Raw genomic sequence first — 18,720 nt, 5'->3', positions numbered from 1 at the left:
TATTGTCCAAGTACTAAGTATGGTCCCTTCCACCTGAACCGAAATCGAGGGATATATGGCATGAATAGTAAAAATATGCTCACAAAATCCTAATAAGTTCATGAAGTATTAATATATTATATCAAATTATTTTATTTATCGATACTCTCCATAACCATACTTATATTTTACCGCTTCACAGTTAAACCACTGAAGCGATCTGCATAAAAGTTTGCATACACAGATCCCGGGATGAAGGGTACCCTACGTCCTTTGCTCTGTGGTTTTCGCAAATCCCGTGGGAACTACGGTTTTTACCGGTAGAAACCGTAGTTCCCACGGAATGTGCGAAAACTGTTAAATAGGTGGCGCTAAATACGCGCTGGCGAAGCTGTGGCTAATCCTTCATAAATTGAAAAATCTTGTGATAATCTCTGATTACTGTGTAAAAACATTTCAATATCTCTTTTTTAAGGGAATCTTCATGCAAAAACAATACAACATTTAACAGAATCAAAATTTATATTATTACAGCGGCATACAAAGTTGTGCTAGATACGATGTCTATATCTATGAAATGCAATGTAGGTATATACATTTTAGTATCTATCATATCTATCATTTCTAAAGTTTGGCCTGTCCATACTATTGCTGCGGAATTTGTTAAATCGTTTGTTGGGGTTCCAGTTTTGGTTGTAATTAGATTTGTATGAGTATGATTTCTTGTACTGATGTTCCTTTGTCTTATTAAGGCGGAAACTACGTGCTAGATCCATCAATTCTTTTGGAACTTCCTGAAATATAAGAAATATGTTATTATGACTGGTAAATGGTACATACATAAAATCACGCCTCATCAAGGGTTCACAGAAAAATCTATTCTCGAACTACCAACATTCAATAACAACAGCCACCAATTTTACTACATTTTAAGCCCCAACACATACTTAGATGTTACAAATAGCTGAAACATTGAGTGGAGTGTGTTGGTTGTTATAGAAGAATAAATAAATATAAATATATTGGGGACAAATTACACAGATTCAGTTAGCCTCAAAGTAAGTTCAAAATTTGTGTTGATACTAACTCAACAATAGTATATTTTATTATAAAGATAAACATCCAAGTTTGAGCTACAGGCAAGTATAACTTGGAAAAGCACTCCTTGAAGTAAGAAGGTAAAATATTCTCGACATATTCTTCAATGTTCAACATTAAAACATTGATTGAGTGGAGAAATTGAGTTGCCTAATCGAATTGGCCATGAGAAAGTTTAACCAGAAACAGCAGTCCTCGAATTAAGAAAGTGGGTAAATATCGTCACCTGATTGGCTTCCTTGAGCACGGCGATTAGGCTCTGCGCTTGCCGCGCGTCGTCTTCCGTCAACATTGTGTGAGCTACGCCCTTGTTCTGTTGTCTCCCAGTGCGACCGATACGGTGAATGTAATCCTCTGACGTGTTCGGGAAGTCGTAGTTAATTACATGAGTGACGCCGCTCACATCTGTTAAAAAACAATATGGATATGGTAATCAATGATTTTTTTTATCTTATGGATAATAGAACAAAACTTGCGGGTCTAGTCTGTAAAAAAAAAGTAGGTATAAAAAGTTGATATGATTTTGATGCTTTCAGTGGAACATTTTTTGTTATTTGGTAGTCTGGTGCTATAATAATTTTTAAAGGCGCCTTGTGGTTCCCGGCATCAATAAAAAAAAAGAATAGAACCACTCCATCTCGATCCCACGGATGTCATAAAAGGCGACTAAGGAATAGGCTTATAAAGTTGGGATTCTTCTTTTAGGCGATAAGCTAGCAACCTGTCACTATTTGGATCTCAATTCTACCATAAAGCCAAACAGCTGAACATGGTCTATCAGCCTTTTCAGAACTGTTGGCTCTGTCTACCCCGCAAGGGATATAGACGTGATTATATGTATAATAATTTTTCTTTTAAACAAATGACCATTAGGTTTGTGAAACATTGTGAATCCATTGGTTCTCTGCATTGAGAAGACAAATAACAACAATAGCAAGAAGAATAAAAGTGTGCGCCAATCATAAAATGTTATACATACCAAGACCTCTAGCAGCGACATCAGTAGCCACTAAGATGTTGGTGTGCCCAGATTTGAATCTATTAATAATGGTATCTCTTTGCAATTGTGTCCTGTCTCCATGGATCCCTACTGCTGGCCAGCCATTTCTCTTCAGCATCAGAGTTAAATTATCCACAAATCTCTTTGTATTTGTGAAGACGAGAAGCTTTCCAAACCCATCACCCGCTATACTGTGCATTATTGACTTGAACCTAAAAATTAAAATTATCTATAATCTTTTCCTTTTTAAACATTCTACAATAACTTCATAAAAAATTTAACTGAAAATCTATTTCATAATTTCTTTTATAGCCAATCATGTTTTTTGAAAACTAAAGTTTGCCCTATAATTATTTTATAAACCAACTTTTGCTCTGGTTTATACATATGTAATGCTGCAATTTGTAAATCATCAAATAAATATTTTATAATATCATATAAATAAAAAAGTGAAAGAAATAATAACTGGGTTACTACTTACTTTTAATTTTTTTAAAGTAGTACTCACTTGTCTAATTTTGCTTGCTGCTCACAAATATGAATGTGTTGCTCTATATTGTGGTTGGCTGACAATTCTGTGGAACCTACATTAACCTGCACATACTCTCCCAAATAATCCTTAGCCAAATGTTGCACTTCCTTTGGCCATGTCGCTGAGAACATTAAGATTTGTCTTTCCAGTGGCACGCCTTCTAAAGCTTGGCGTATTTGTGGCTCAAATCCCATATCCAACATTCTGTCAGCTTCATCGAGCACAACATAAGTACATCTACAGAGTGTAGTGGTTTTGCTAACAAGGAAATCATTCAATCTTCCTGGAGTAGCTATAAGAATATCGACTCCTGCTTCTAAGATGTTGGCCTGGGCAGACCTACTTGCCCCACCATATATACAAGCACATTTTACATTCAAAAGCTTTCTGAAATTTTTGGCAACTTGTTCTATCTGTCGAGCTAACTCCCTGGTGGGGGCCAGGACAAGCGCTCTTGGACCTAACCCTCTCCTTGCTTCCTTCTCCTTAATATGCACAACAGCAGGCAACAAGTATGCAAGTGTCTTACCAGTGCCTGTTTGAGCAATACCAACAAAGTTCTGACCACTCAAGGCCACAGGCCATCCTTGCGACTGTATCACAGTCGGCTTTTCAAACCCTTGACTCTTTAGAAATTTTTTTATGTAATCTGGAAACTCACTATTATCAATATCTGTAAAAGGACTAGGAATATCCTGACCTATTACCGTTATCTTATGCTCTGTACGATAATTATTAATGTCTTGTTGCTCAGCAGTTTTGACAGAGTAAAACCTATAAGCACAGAAAAATTGTGACCGAATTGGGTCATTAAAAACCTGCTTTTTAATATTTGATGAATGTACATTCCTTGCACTACTTAGTAGCCTAATTAAAAGTGCTCCATCTTCTGAGGTGTTCCTTGAGTGATTTAGTCTGAAAATAAGTAAATCTTGTAAATTTTTATGCAAATGTTCCCAGAACCAATAAGAGAAAAGAATAGGACCTCATCTCTTAACCATGGACGTCGTAAAAGGCGACTAAGGGATAGGCTTATAAACTTGGGATTCCCATTTAAGGCGATGGGCTAGCAACCTGTCATTATTTGAATCTTATTTTTATCATTAAGCCCAAAAGCAGCTGTAATTATTGAAAATTTCTTGTAGATTGCGGATGACTATAGCCGATGAAGAGACAGAACACAAATAAACCCTTATGCTTGAGCAATCAGCACACAATGTCATAATTATTTGTGATAATACTTGTGCGGAATGATATAAAAATTTTGTATTATACAAATTACTTACAGTTTGCATAAATCATTTCTTTTCAATAATGTTTTCAATAAGTTTAAAGCCATTATTACAACTTTTCGAATAGTAGACAAAGTATGAGTTCCAATAATTTCACGAGGTCATAGGTTAGTTCTAAAACTTGCGTAGCGTATAAGTTAAATTTTCACTTTCAAAAAATTACTCATATTTGAAGACTTAGCCAGCAATATATATAAATAATTGATTCCAAATAATTAAATATAGGTATTCAAACAATTTTTTCATTGATTTTCACGTTTTTTTGGTCTTTCTTTTCCTGATATTCCTTTGACAGTTGTTGACTAGAACACTGACTGTTGACATTGACAGATATATATAGACGACGAACGAGACGATCTATATATGCCGTCATATTTTCGCCCATGTTTTTAGTCATTGGTTCAAAATAATTTTGCGACTCCAAGTCAAAAACACCGGATTCAAAGTTCACAAAGTTTTCGCAAAGACTGATTTGAATAACAACGCAGTGCTAATGGACCATTTTTGTGGGTTATCCTCGCTTTGGAGTTTAAGTTGAGTTACAAAACTGTATCTTCAAATAAATATCGTGGTGGTATCAGTCTGGACAATGGAAAAGTGATAGGTACTGTGCTTACCGTATACTAAAACTCCAAAAGATATTAACCATGAGGTTCTTCTTGTAAGTAAAAAACAGCATGCCAATATACCTACATACCTCACAAATAATAGGTACCTTTATAAAGAACTTGAAGGAGTATTAAATCGCTTCATAACTTATCTTCATTTTTCATAAATAATCAAGCTATTTTATAAAGATAATAATATGTTTATAACTATGTATTTATTTATTTTATGTCGTCTGTGTAAGTATATGTCAATGTTACATGTTTTACCTTTCACTATCTGGAAGAGCTTGCTTAACGATAAGTCCGCCTGTGCTATATATATTCGTAATGTACGTTTATCATATTTTATCATTAAGACAAACAGCTGAACGCCTAGAACTATTTTGAAGTAAAGTTTTCGTTTAATACATTTTGCTATAATTAACCACAGGCACTTCTGTCATTTTCTTTTTGTTAATTATTTTCTTAAAAAACGATTATAGCGATAAGATCTTGGGAGGTACTAAGTGTCCGTGTGGTCATCTCGACGGTATATATTATATTTTTATAAGAAACGAAGGTGGTTCCTCCATTTTGACGTCAAGATGGAGGAACCACATATCACAAGCGATATTTTTGAATTCTTTGAGGTACAAATTTTTTTGATATAGGTACCTATAGGTACAAACCAGGTACTAAGGGCTGGTTCGACAATATTTGTGTTTTGCGAGGTGGCTCCGTCATCTTGACGTTCATCCATTTTCATTCACCGACCCCCGTACTTCACCTTAGTATAGTGACTGCTCGTAAAGTAGGTACACACCTAATTGCAAAATGCAAACTGTTTTGGAGGATTTCCTACGGGAGAAAAGCCCCTCGCAGAAGCTAAAATGGCCTAAGGATTAAATAAAACTTATAATGCTTAGAATTAGTTTATTTATAGATCACGGAACAATGGAATGCGGAAACTTCAGAATGTGAAAGTCGCAAAAGTAGGGCTTTGTAATTACAAAATCTGATATATATTGCAAATTGATACATAAAACACTAGGAAAGCCTAGATCAAATAGAAACTTTAGCTAATCCTCACAAGAATCACAGCTAAAAATATATCACAGTGCAATGAAACTTAAATCATAAAATAAAAAATGGTTTAGAAACCTTTGAACCAAATTAAAATAAATACAGACTTCCAGAGGCAAACAAGAGTTCCATATTATAATTACACATTCACACAAAGTATTCCTATGAGGATTTTTAATTATCTGCTATTAGTATTAAGAATTACATTAATAATCATTAAATCTCCTGTGTCCATTGTTGCCTTGCCCGTTACTTCTGCCAAAGTTTCCGCCTCGCTTGAAGGTGCCACCTCCACCGCGCCCACCTCCGTATCTGTTTCTATTCCAGCCACCTCCACCTCCGCCACAACGGTCAGCCATCGTTTGCAATTGAGAATTGACAGTCTACAAAAGAATGCATTTGTTAATAATAATATAACAAAAAAATATTACATACCTACATGGTTGGTTAAGTATTTCCAATGAACACTTATAAATTTGTATAGACATCTACAATTCTTAAATTTGTTACAACATCTGAGGATGGGATTCAGACAAATTTTGTGTGAACACCGAAGGCATGTAGCTGTAATTAATGTACCTCATACTTGCATTCATGTTACGCTATATGAACGTACCCATGCCAAAGGTATGAGGATGTAGGAAAATAAACTAAATCCACTAACCTGATTGGCTTCTTGCAGGACAGAGACAAGATCTTTAGCTTGGCGAGAATTGGAGGGTGTGAAGAAAGCATATGATGTTCCTTTCGTCTTTGAACGGCCTGTTCTGCCAATGCGGTGAATATAATCCTCAGATGAATTTGGATAGTCAAAGTTGATTACATATTTGATGCCATCCACATCTGAAAAAGAAACATTTATTACTTTTCTGACAGTCTAAAAGTTTCAAAGCTTTTCAACAGATACAAATTTTCAATAAAATCAATCTGTTTCATACAATACTTTGCAAGCATTGAAACTACCTGAAAAATCTTAAATATGTCATGTGAAGTAAGTAACTGTATTACTTACATGAATAAAGTTACACAGATTATGAAACAACAGTAAATTCTGCCTCTCACTCAGAACCCAGGAGTCTTGTCAAGGGCATATTGACATATTATGTTATTAGGTATTTGCAATGCTTTTTTACTATTGCCCCTTTAAAAACTCCATTGGCCGAAATAGAAAACCCTTGACCCCGCGCAGATCATCTCAACTTGTGGTCAAGTTTTTCAACGATGCACCATTCTCTAGGTCTATATCAATCTTTGAATTTATTATGTAGTGCATCACCAGGTTTTCCACACTTTCAAGTGTATCCGCATTGTACGGACATACCATCAAGCTTTCCGGCCTCGGGTACAGTCACAGTGAAAGGCACATTTGAGGCACCATAGTTATGACGAGTTATTGCATTCTCAGTAAACAACTGCATCAGACTAATTTTCATCTACAAATCCAGTGCAGTAGCTTTCCCAATAATTTGGGGTAGTACGCGTTTAGAACACAATAACTTTCCGCCAGTGCCTCTGAAAATATAAAAACAAATACAAGTTATAATATTAAATAAATACGTAACTTACTGTATGAACACAATCATGAATTTTAAAAATAAATCCATATGGTAACATACCTAATCCTCTAGCTGCAACATCAGTTGCAACAAGAATACTGGCACGGCCTTGCTTAAACTGATACAATGTTTCATCTCTCTCTTGCTGTGTTTTGTCACCATGCATGCAAACAGCAGGCCATCCATATCTTCTAATGTTCCTTGTGATATTCTCAACTTTCTTCTTGGTCTCAACAAAGATAATTGTCTTGGCACCAGGTTCTTGACTCTGACCAATTTCTTGAAGTAATACATTTAATCTGGAAATATAATACATTAGTATCTCATATAAAATCATTAGTATGCTTTATATTTATTTGTTGAACTCAGATCTTCTTAGAGGAGGATTTACTTAATTTAATCAAAGGGATCATACAAAAACAATCATCATTGTTTTAATATAGTAAGTGTCAAATAAATAACACTTTCAACTTACTTGTTTTCTTTCTCATGCTCCTGACATACATCTACAATTTGCAAGATGTTGTGATTGGCAGACAGTTGTAAAGATCCAATGTTAATTTGTACATAATCTCCGAGATAGTCTTCAGCCAACTTCCTGACCTCCTTTGGCCATGTGGCTGACCACATCAAGGTTTGTCTGTCAGGGCGAATCTGTTCAATGATTTTTCTGATTTGAGGTTCAAAGCCCATGTCTAACATTCGGTCAGCTTCATCCAAGACCAAGTAAGTGCATCGTTGAAGGTTGGTGGTGCCTCTTTCTAAGAAATCAATTAAACGGCCAGGTGTTGCAATCACAATTTCCACTCCTCTTTCGAGATCACGGGCCTGCTCTCTTTTTGGTGCTCCTCCGAACACACAAGTGTTGCGTACATATGCAGCATTACCAAATTCAGTAGTCACCTGCTGAATCTGTTGTGCTAACTCCCTAGTAGGAGCCAGTACTAAAGCGATGGGGCCATCACCACGTCTTATAGGTTGTTGGTTATTTATGTGAACAATTGCAGGCAATATGTATGCTAAAGTTTTACCAGATCCAGTCTGAGCAATCCCAACTAAATTTTTCCCAGACATAGCAATGGGCCATCCTTGGGCTTGAATTGGTGTAGGTTCTTTGTAGCCCATAGTTGATATTCCTTGATTTACATAATCAGGGAAGTTAGCTTCATCAAAATGTTGAATAGGATTTGGAACGTCGACTCCACTGATGGTGATCTCATGCTGGTTTCTGTACGATTCGACCTCATATGGGGACCTGTTCAGTACAGATTCATGTGGGTTGTAAAAATTTTTGTTGAAGGGCTGCAGGGTCATGGAATCCCAGTTGGGGCGTCGCATGTTCTGGCCTCCAGAAAAATCCTTTTTGCCGCCAAAACCTCCCCCAGAACCAAAGCGACCGCCCCCACCTCCTCCATATTTAGAGCCACCATTACCAAATTTGGAGCCACCGCTTCCAAACTTGGAACCACCGTTTCCACCACGGCTATTGTTCCAATTTCCAGACCTAAAACAATATTATTACACATTAAGTAGGCCTAATAAGTACGGCAATAAATATGTAGGTAGAATAGAAAACTAGTTCACGTTAACACGGTAGGCGTAAATAATTTTATAAGTCTTACTTCTGTACGAACACACACGCCACTGAAGGACTTACAATACGTGGTAGGGACTGCTAACACGTTAGCCACGTATTCAAGTAGGGTGTAGGTATTTCTGACACATGCGCATTGCAGCCAAATCAACGGCATTTGAATCAATAAAACAAACAATAGATCTAGATACTTATAATAAATCTAGATACCAAATACCTAACGTAGGTATCAAAAAATTAATAATTAACACCATGAATCACATTACTGGAATTTGACAACCGTTGATACATACCATTATACTATAGTGTGTCTGTATAATTATACCTACTTACTAAGATTAAATCTTATGATTCCTAATAAACCAACCAAAATATTACTAAACATATTTCATAACATATTAAAGCAAACTACTTACATAGTAGATGTTAAAAAGACGATGAAGATTAAGTCACAAAAATGAGATTTCCTTTTCAATTATGAAGCAGGGTCAACTGAAACAAAATGGAGGAGATGAACATTTGGAACAAGAGTTGCATTAAACATTTCTGAATTTGTATAAATAACTCACTCACATGCCTAGAAATAAAAAAAGAAAACGTAGGCTTTAAAACTAAGTAAACATAACGTGAATTTAAATATTATTTATAAAATTTTATAAAATAAAATACAACTTACAACGATGCGACTTACCTTGACCGCTGCTGATATAGAAAGAAGGTAATGAAAGGACGGAAGAACTAAAGAACGAACCGAACGAACTTGTGTCTGACAACTTGACAATTACAACAAGACGCGCAATGTTGCCAACTATCTCCGACGAATAGGCGGTAAACGGGGTCGGTACGGTAACTGTCAAAGTGGCCTTATTGAGCTTAACGCCAAAGCAGATTTTCTAAAAAACTTGTGCAGTTCTTCATTGTAGTAAAGGGGAATACCACGCCTTAGGCCGTACAAAGAAAGAAAGCTAGAAACTTATAAGCGCTTGACAGCGCTGGTAATCCGCGCAGGAAAATATATGAACAATGTGCCGACAAGCTTCAACACGCGCTAGTCAGCGCTAAGCATTGCCATTAGTATTTAAAAAAAACTGAAATGTCACCAACTACCATCTCAATTCAATACATAGCAGCAAACTCTTACATGCTTATCCCTTCTCACTTTTCTGTAGATTCCATCTGCCTACCTTATGTCTGCTTCGCTGCAACAATAAGAACATAGTCACACTCATACTTAACATATATAAACTTCCTAGCGCCACTGTCTATGTATTTTGTATTTATACTTTTCATATGTATTTTTATCTAGATGTTACTTAAAAATTATCTATATGACAAAACAACGTTTGCCGGGATAGTTAGTACATTTATAAAATCTGTCATCATCAAACCAATTTATTAACAAATTAATGATGGTACTCTCCGTTATGTTTCCTTTTTCTATTAATGCTATTTATAGCTTCTTTTCGCATTTTTAAATACACATCTTCTAACAAAACCAAATCATCGTCCGACATCTTGCTTGGTCTGCTTCAAGCGCTGGTAAGCACTTATAAGTTTCCAGCTTTCTTTCTGTATACGACCATAGACCGGCCTATATACAGAAACGAATGAATGAAACTCATGGTTTTTTTTTTTCATTCTCAATCTCATTCGTCGTCCGAGTTCTCATTCATTCATTGATTCGTTCATCGTCGTGAGTGAGTGAATATTGAATAGTGAAACGTTTTAGCGGTTGTATTACATTACATTTTTGGGAATTAATTGTATTTTAAACTGACATTGGTTTGCTTGAAGTAGAATTACTAAATAATTGAAATGGCTATGCAACCTCACAGCAAGAAACGAGTGTGTTATTATTATGATAGTAAGTGATACAAAGTTTGTTGCCCGCCATTTGGTATTTCCTTTACATTATTATTACTGGACTAACGAGTTCTGCATGTATCATTAAAATTATACAGTTGTTAAAAATGTAACAATCAAGATCACATAAAATATATATCATACATTGGAGTGTATGAAATGTGTGCGTCTTTTGGAATTTAATAGATTGTTATTCAATTCATTTCATGGCGTCCGTACACGTTTCGCTGACGCCATTGGTCGTTCGGAAAATTAACAAGCTTCATGTGTATAGTACCGACTGTAATGTGTCAAGCCCTGGAATGAACTGAGTAATAAATTCTTAAAAAGTTGAAAATGATAAATCATAATAAACATTTTTTTTTCTCTGTTATCTTTAGGTGACATCGGAAATTATTATTATGGACAAGGACATCCTATGAAACCACACCGTATACGTATGACCCATAATTTATTACTTAATTATGGGTTATATAGAAAAATGGAGATTTATGTAAGGGTTAAAATTTATTATTTTTTAGGTTTTCTTCCTGGCTGTAAAAAGCCTAAGTTTTTTCATACACTCAAGGTCTAGTCTGTTTCTGTTGTATTTTTTACATATCAAAATCCTACCAGTTATTTTTTATTGTATTTTTTATATGCATACATATATACCATCACACCTGTTTTCCATTGGGGTAAGCAGAGACTGGGTTTCCACTTGCTGTAATGCTTACAGACCTCTCCTGCTTCCTCCACACTCATTTATATTTTCATACATATTTGACGATTACTTGTACTCCTAACAAGACATTAAAGAAACTTGGTCTTTGAAGAGTTCGACGTGGCTGGCCCTGTCCTACTTTTAGAGGTCTGCTTTATTAATTCTGTCTTGTTTTATAAATCTGTCCTCATCCATTCTCTCGACATATCCTAACCATCTCAACATAAATAAATATTAAATATAAATATATACAGGACAAATTACACGGATTGAGTTAGCCTCGAAGTAAGTTCGAAACTTGCGTTACGAGATACTAACTCAATGATACTATATTTTATAATAAATACTTATATAGATAAACATCCAAGACCCAGGCCAATCAGAAAAAGTTCTTTTCTCATCATGCCCTGCCCGGGATTCGAACCCGGGACCTCCGGTGTCACAGACAAGCGTACTGCCGCTGCGCCACAGAGGCTGTCGGCATACTCTTTTCAATTTTGGTCACCAATTAATATAACGTGGCCTTGTAATATTTATACTATGTAATTTGTAAATAGTCTTTGGTAAATGGCTGAAGTGGGATTTGAACCAGCATTTACATATATATAACCCTATATGTGCAACACCTTACCAATTTGACCACCAACACCCCAAAAAATAATTATCTAATGAAACCTTTTATGGTAGTAGCCCTCTTGGACATATTTCTGACCTTCTAAACAAAAAATAAACCAAATCATAATCTTCATACTTTTGGCAGCTGGAGACAGACATGTCAAACATCAAGTCATTTATCATTGGGGTTTAAAACAATGTGAGCTTGCATAGTTGATTAATCAAACCTGTAATGTATAAAGTGGCTATCAAAACATTATTTTTATTTCATTATTACATGTATTTTTTTCCCTATTATACTTAAAGTTACAATACTCCTCCCTGCTACTTTCTCCTCCTACCTGGTATATTGATGATGCATATAATTAGCTTCTTTTCATCTTTAACATAGACTTTGTGATGTGTATAAAAACATAATGTTATTTCAGCGACCCCACAAGGCTACAGCAGATGAGATGACAAAATTCCACTCGGATGATTATATTCGATTCTTACGCTCAATCAGACCTGACAACATGTCAGAATACAACAAACAGATGCAGCGATGTAAGCCTTAATTTTATACTTAATAAATTTAAAAACTATTTTTCTTACATCTCCACCACAATGCATGCACGAAAAGCACCTATATTAACTAAAGTTTTCATGGAGATTGGTTCAGTGGTTCAACATGAAAAGAGTTCAAACAAACACACTTTCTCATTTATAATATTATATTCAAGCATGATTTTGTTAACAATTTAATTTTGTTTTCAGTTAATGTTGGTGAGGACTGTCCTGTGTTTGATGGTTTGTATGAGTTCTGTCAATTGTCGGCCGGAGGGTCTGTGGCCGCAGCTGTTAAACTGAACAAGCAGGTAAGATTTTTGGAGATATTATCAAACTTCACAAATTTTCCCCAAATACTAGTTTCAACCTTAGGTAAAAGTTAGTTAACTTTATTAAAAAATTAAACCAAATAAGTGAAGTATATTTCAAGCAACATTATCTCAACTATATCCCATGTGAGGAAGACAGCCAACATTCTTGAAAGACCATATTCAGCTAAATAATGTAATTTTGTGATATGTATTTGGGTCTTTTTATTATTGGTCTTATTGATACATAACCAAATCAATCTCGAAACTGTTTTAACTAGACTATCGACACACGATTCATATTTAAAATGTAAGGATACATTACTCTCCTCTTACCATCCCTAAACTGTCCAGCTGAATGCGGCTTTTCAGTCTTTGAGACTGTTGGCTATTTCATATTTCAGGGATAAAGCCATGAAGTATAATTGGTAATATGTTACAACACATTAAAATTATCTCTTTTTTCAGGCTTCAGAAATCTGTATCAATTGGGGTGGTGGCCTTCACCACGCGAAGAAATCCGAAGCATCCGGTTTCTGCTACGTGAACGACATTGTTCTGGGCATCCTGGAGTTGTTAAAGTATCACCAGAGGGTTCTTTACATTGATATTGATGTCCATCACGGTGATGGGGTCGAAGAAGCTTTCTACACAACCGACAGAGTGATGACGGTGTCATTCCACAAATATGGGGAATACTTTCCTGGGACAGGTTAGCTTTTCTCTTAAAAATGTCAATTTGAACAATGACTATGCTATGAATTCTAGGTAGGTAGTACTATTCCTTCTACTGTTCAGCAGGAGGGCTCCTGGTGTCCCATTAAATCCTCATCTCTCTGAAGAGGAGCTTGGTGTGAGCCTTTTGACCATGACTGATCATTCTTGTTATTGTATTTGTAGAATTCTGTTATTTAAATTTATTAAGTTGCATACTTGTAATTTATTTTTGTCAAATGTTACTTATTGGTTAACTATTTTTTGTGACAAAATATCAAAAAATGAAATCTATTCACAGGCGATCTACGTGATATCGGCGCCGGCAAAGGAAAGTACTACGCAGTGAACATCCCCTTGCGGGACGGCATGGACGACGAGTCCTACGAATCCATCTTCGTGCCAATCATCTCTAAGGTCATGGAGACATTCCAGCCGAGCGCTGTGGTCCTGCAATGCGGAGCTGATTCCCTTACAGGTAAATTTTGACAAATATAAACATAGTGTGCTCCTGAAAGTCGTGAGCTGTTCTAAGCTTTTTAAAATATCACATTTTACAGATTTTATGTATGTACATTAATCTTAGTCAAGCGAACAATATTTTTTCACATGTATTTTTTATATTACAGGCGACAGATTAGGTTGCTTCAATCTGACAGTGCGAGGGCACGGTCGTTGTGTGGAGCTCGTCAAAAGATTTGGATTGCCCTTCTTACTTGTGGGTGGAGGAGGGTAAGTTAGAGTACCTTTTCTCTTCAATATATTTAAAAACACGGAATTTCAGATAATTTATTCATGCAAGAACACTTGGCCTGCGATTAATAATTAACAATCATGTCTATAGCCCTTGCGGGGGTTCAGTTGCATTTTTTAATGATAGAATTGAGATTCAAAAAGTGACAAGTTGCTGACCCATCACCTACAAGAATCCCAAGTTTATAAGCCATTTTGTCACCTTTTACGACATCTATGGGAAAGATATACATAGACAAAATCTATCAGAGAATTTTTTAAGAAGTTTTCTTTAGGGTTTTTAGAAATAAAGTTCCTATGTACAATGCATCCCTATGTACAATCTTGGCGTGTTTCTGATGTCTAGTTGCACCCTTCGCCAACTAGCGCGGCCTAGGATCCACTTTCTTTTTCTCTCTCCACTTACAGTCTACAATGTCTTCAGTTCTTTAACCATTGGCATGCAGAGACTAGAAATTATCTTTCTCGACGTATTTTTTGGCTGTATGGCCTCATGTAGGTATGTGGCGAGAATTACTTATGTAAACCTAACTCCAACAGTTACACAATTCGCAACGTGTCCCGCTGTTGGACGTATGAAACCTCAGTGGCATTGGGAGTGGAGATCGCTAACGAGCTGCCATACAACGACTATTTCGAGTACTTCGGGCCGGACTTCAAACTGCACATATCGCCGAGCAACATGTCCAATCAAAACACGCCCGAATATCTGGAGAAAATCAAGAATAGGCTCTTCGAGAACCTGAGGATGTTGCCACACGCGCCTGGCGTTCAGGTGCGTAATTTTCACTTGATACAACACAGATGATTGTTTTATTATTTCTATCTTTATTGTATGTGGATGGAGTCTTTTTACGATTATAGTTTTGTAGTGAGAAAATCATATTGCAACAACATTCTTTATTACCTACTTTGGCCTCTGTGGCGCAGCGGTAGTTCGCTTGTCTGTGTCCCCGGAGGTACCTGTTTTGATATACTGATTATCTTTTTGTAGGTTCAACCAATTCCTGAAGATGCTGTTAATGATGAATCTGAAGATGAAGATAAAGTTGACAAGGATGAGAGGCTACCACAGAGTGAAAAGGTAATTATTAGTTTTTTTACCGATACTTTAGCTAAACAAGCTTGTTCTTTGTATTCTTGTGTAAAAACGGACATTTTTTTAAATTTTATCTTCCCTTCATATTATATCCGACATATTGTAGCAGGGAGTTTTAATAATTGTTTATTTTTAGCTTTTTTATTCAACACTGGCGTTTATGTTTACGTCGTAAATATTAGTATACATATAATGACATTATATCCCTTGCGGGGTAGACAGATTACTTGAAAAGACTTGGCCACGTTCAGCTAATTGGGTTAGTGATAGAACAGTGATATAATCATCACATTCAACTGTATGGCTTGATGATAGACTTGAGATTCTAACAGTGACAGGTTGCTATTAACTTAGGAGAAGTCCCAAGTTTATTGGCCTTTTTCTTGATTTACTTTTATAATCTGCACAGGAAGAGAAGCAGCTAGCACACAATTTTTTTTTCTGATCCCTAGTTTAACCCACGACCGGGTTAAGGTTTTGGATCAGGTTAGAAATAATCCTCTTTTTTTTCTTCGCTTAAATAACATTATTATGTCATTTCAGGACAAACGCATAACCGGTGATGGTGAGCTGTCTGATTCCGAGGACGAAGGCTCCGGCGGTCGCCGCGACAACCGCTCGTACCGCTCGCAGCCGCGCAAGCGACCGCGGCTGGACAAAGATGTGGACCAAATCAAAGACGAGATCAAAAGTTAGTGTCTTATTTCCAACGAATAGTCTTTCCAAAAAATCTTTCTTTGTTTGTAACTTTGTTTTGTAAGGGCTATTCTTCGGAGTTAATGAACTGATCATGAAAATTCTTACACTGTTAAAAAGGTACATTATCTCCGCTAGTAAACACATATAGTAATTAAGAGTAGTTTCTAAACAAAAGTTTCTGTAAATATAAGAAATTTTTGATGAGGAAGATAAATTAATAAATACTAAACACTTCTATTACTTACATCAATCACTATAAAAAAATTTTTTGCAGCCGAAGATTCAAAGGACGACGTGAAAGCCGTGACCGGCACAGAGGAACCAAAGAAAGAAGTACCGACCAATCCCTGATGCGGGCGTTAAGATCTGGCTAGGACCCGCAAACGACAATGTTAAAGGTTTAATTGACATTATCAAACCTGTGACAATGAAATAAGTAATTTTGACTGCTGAAAGTTTATTTATCCAGTTTATTTTACTTTACATAGACGGCACATCAAGAGCGCTGTTCGTATGATAAAAGTTAGTGAACAACGGCCTTAATTTTAAGTTTATATGTATGGTACCGTTATATTGCGAAATTTTCAAATTTGTAAAAAACATTTAATTTAGAAAAACGAAGTATCAATTTTATTTAATCCTCATTCAAAAAGTAATGAATGCAATGCAAACAACAAAACTCCTATTCTTTGGATTCGTCATCCTCTAGTGATTGTTAAAAAATCTCTCAAATTTTCTCTACACCACTAGACTCATGGTGACCAAACAAGATAGAATTTTCTTTTAACTCTTGACATTGTTTGAATGTAGGTATTTGCTTTGGTATTATACTATACTTCAGATCTCTCGTCGTGTATTGAAGCTTTGGAAGTGGAGTGAATTCAGAATTCTAGGTAGGAATGTTAAAATGAATTTTAGTGGTAAGGATTTTTATAGGTAAATTAAGCACTTGTCGAATTGGTATATTTTTGAATGATAGAATATCAATAAAAGTATCAATGTGAAACTATCATATTCAAAAATGTTTTATTTTTTCAGGAACAGTATATATTTTTTTTATTATTATGGTTTTGGCGAAATATGAAACTAGAAATGTCAGATTGTTGAATTTTAGCAGTAACTAAAAATTTCAGGTCATAGCTTTTGCAGAAACTTAATTTTTTAGTGAAGTCATTAACATAACCAAAAAAAAAAATATTTATTTTAATCTGTCTTATCTTGTTAATGTTTTCATATTGTGTGAGGTACCGGGGACTGACATTATGAGTTTTTTAAGATTATAAACTTTTCTATTTAGGTGTCCGTGCTAATGCTTGAAACACAAGTGAGATAACACCCTTGTAACTCATTTCTACTCCTCTTAATTGCTTGTCAGCTAGCGCTAACTCATTTCTACTCCTCTTAATTGCTTGTCAGCTAGCGCCACCTACGTTTCTGAATTGTAACCAATGATCGCCCGGCGTCCACCCTCGGCTGTTGACTTCTCAGTACTCACTTGTGGTTCAAGCTACGGCAGGAACCTAGATATCCGTTTTTTACTTGATCCACAAGTGAGACGTGTTTAAACCTGTGCTTGTAGGCGGCTTGTGAGATGCGTTTTTTTACCATATACCTAGCTGATGGTTTAAGAACCTGAATTTAATGTGTTCCATTGGTCTTTTTCTTAAGAAAACCCCTTCTTGTGTTTACTTTGTTGAAGGGTCCTATTTCTTTTTACAAGGAAGAACTAACTGTAAACGTGGGACAGGACAAACCTCGTCGAACTTATGACCAAATTACGAATTTAAAAAAGGGGATGTTGTAGTACCCGGAATCGTCAAATATGCTTGAAAAGAGGTCTGTAATTATCGTAGCAAGTGGAAACCATAGCCTAAGCCAACATTGGTATTGGTACGTATGTACGAGTATGTATCATATAAATCCATATAACTAAATGCTCATTGTACCCGAAATTACTGGGTAATTTAACAGATATCTATTTACTGTATCAATTGGAGTTGCATTTGAAATTTCTCCCTGGTGCCTGATACTATTATATTTCATAATTTACAAATATTTCTAACGTCATTTTCCATTACAATTACTATTTTTCTGTACTGTTTAGTGGTATGCCAATGAATTTATTATTTTGACTGAACATAGCGTAATTATTGTTATAATGTTAAGACTTTGGCAATTAGGTATTTTGACCAGGGCGAATATCAGCGTTATTGGTGTTAAATTATTTATTTAACGTTTATTTAGAAACAACGCTTTTTATGTCGATTTTTAATTTTCTGAATCATAAAAGATATCAATGTAAGATGATTTGGAGCGATAAACTATTGCTGTCTGTCGAGTGAGATTGGCATTTGAAAGTGTTTGTTTTGGTAAACGTACATTCATATGTACGTGGTCTTACAACCTGCCATTCTTAACTGGTTACAGCTATGCAAATTTCCATAAATAATATCGGTAATAATTACCGAATTCTTGCATTTAAATTGTATAAAAAATGTCGGAAAAATGTCTTCTATGTCGTCAGTATTCCAACGCGATGACGACCGTCTACAAGATATACTTGTGGCTTTTGGAGATTCTATATATTATTATGTATTATTTCGAATTGTCCTCATAGAAGAATAAGCTGTAAATATTTTTTTATCTGTTAAATATATTCAATGTGTCCAAAATTTTGAATTTTAACTTCTCACTTG

The 18,720-nt window shown here is 35.6% G+C and overlaps 3 protein-coding genes and 1 non-coding gene across 5 annotated transcripts; 1 reads left to right on the top strand and 3 right to left on the bottom strand.

Moving 5' to 3' along the window:
* Positions 1–491: 491 nt before the first annotated feature.
* Positions 492–4,237, bottom strand: LOC106135023 (ATP-dependent RNA helicase p62). The gene is made up of 5 exons (XM_013335184.2): positions 3,896–4,237; positions 2,586–3,524; positions 2,057–2,289; positions 1,304–1,482; positions 492–773 (listed from the first exon to the last, which is right to left on the bottom strand). Exons 1-5 carry the CDS (start codon positions 3,946–3,948, stop codon positions 579–581), a joined length of 1,599 nt encoding a protein of 532 aa, XP_013190638.2. The 5' UTR covers positions 3,949–4,237; the 3' UTR covers positions 492–578.
* Positions 4,238–5,407: 1,170 nt separating this feature from the next.
* On the bottom strand, positions 5,408–9,494 carry LOC106135022 (ATP-dependent RNA helicase p62). Of its 2 annotated transcripts, none has more exons than XM_013335183.2 (6): positions 9,413–9,493; positions 9,138–9,213; positions 7,603–8,631; positions 7,188–7,426; positions 6,236–6,414; positions 5,408–5,954 (listed from the first exon to the last, which is right to left on the bottom strand). In XM_013335183.2, coding segments are annotated over exons 2-6 (1,626 nt in total). In that variant the 5' UTR covers positions 9,140–9,213; positions 9,413–9,493; the 3' UTR covers positions 5,408–5,777. The 2 variants fall into 2 exon arrangements, 1 of the variants encoding a protein (XP_013190637.1); XR_001228617.2 differs by lacking the exon at positions 5,408–5,954 and adding an exon at positions 6,584–7,083 and having other exon boundaries at positions 6,276–6,414; positions 9,413–9,494.
* Positions 7,489–7,560, bottom strand: LOC132902281 (small nucleolar RNA SNORD61). The gene has a single exon (XR_009657075.1). It is a non-coding gene; the product is annotated as a small nucleolar RNA SNORD61 (small nucleolar RNA).
* A 915-nt stretch (positions 9,495–10,409) lies between the features above and the next one.
* On the top strand, positions 10,410–17,046 carry LOC106135102 (histone deacetylase HDAC1). The gene is made up of 11 exons (XM_013335300.2): positions 10,410–10,585; positions 10,965–11,077; positions 12,331–12,448; positions 12,659–12,759; positions 13,228–13,471; positions 13,775–13,951; positions 14,103–14,205; positions 14,767–15,001; positions 15,221–15,310; positions 15,869–16,016; positions 16,299–17,046. Exons 1-11 carry the CDS (start codon positions 10,537–10,539, stop codon positions 16,373–16,375), a joined length of 1,455 nt encoding a protein of 484 aa, XP_013190754.1. The 5' UTR covers positions 10,410–10,536; the 3' UTR covers positions 16,376–17,046.
* The last annotated feature ends 1,674 nt before the right edge of the window (positions 17,047–18,720 follow it).

This window comes from Amyelois transitella, chromosome 11 (assembly GCF_032362555.1).
Source record: "Amyelois transitella isolate CPQ chromosome 11, ilAmyTran1.1, whole genome shotgun sequence".
NCBI classification, from domain to species: domain Eukaryota; kingdom Metazoa; phylum Arthropoda; class Insecta; order Lepidoptera; family Pyralidae; genus Amyelois; species Amyelois transitella.
Note: the sequence above shows the minus strand (reverse complement) of the source record. Positions and strands in the feature narration are given on the sequence as shown.

What these genes read in the sequence shown, in the direction of transcription:
- LOC106135023 (XM_013335184.2), bottom strand. Translation starts at nt 3,948, where the DNA reads ATGGCTTTAAACTTATTGAAAACATTATTGAAAAGAAATGATTTATGC. An exon ending in CAGCAAGCAAAATTAGACAA is followed by an intron (nt 2,290 to 2,585) that starts GTGAGTACTACT and finishes TTTAATTTTTAG; the next exon opens with GTTCAAGTCAATAATGCACA. An exon ending in TGTCGCTGCTAGAGGTCTTG is followed by an intron (nt 1,483 to 2,056) that starts GTATGTATAACA and finishes GTTTTTTAACAG; the next exon opens with ATGTGAGCGGCGTCACTCAT.
- LOC106135022 (XM_013335183.2), bottom strand. An exon ending in GAGCATGAGAAAGAAAACAA is followed by an intron (nt 7,427 to 7,602) that starts GTAAGTTGAAAG and finishes TTATATTTCCAG; the next exon opens with ATTAAATGTATTACTTCAAG. An exon ending in TCCTGCAAGAAGCCAATCAG is followed by an intron (nt 5,955 to 6,235) that starts GTTAGTGGATTT and finishes ATTCTTTTGTAG; the next exon opens with ACTGTCAATTCTCAATTGCA.
- LOC106135102 (XM_013335300.2), top strand. Translation starts at nt 10,537, where the DNA reads ATGGCTATGCAACCTCACAGCAAGAAACGAGTGTGTTATTATTATGAT. An exon ending in CACACGCGCCTGGCGTTCAG is followed by an intron (nt 15,002 to 15,220) that starts GTGCGTAATTTT and finishes ATCTTTTTGTAG; the next exon opens with GTTCAACCAATTCCTGAAGA. An exon ending in GGCTACCACAGAGTGAAAAG is followed by an intron (nt 15,311 to 15,868) that starts GTAATTATTAGT and finishes ATGTCATTTCAG; the next exon opens with GACAAACGCATAACCGGTGA.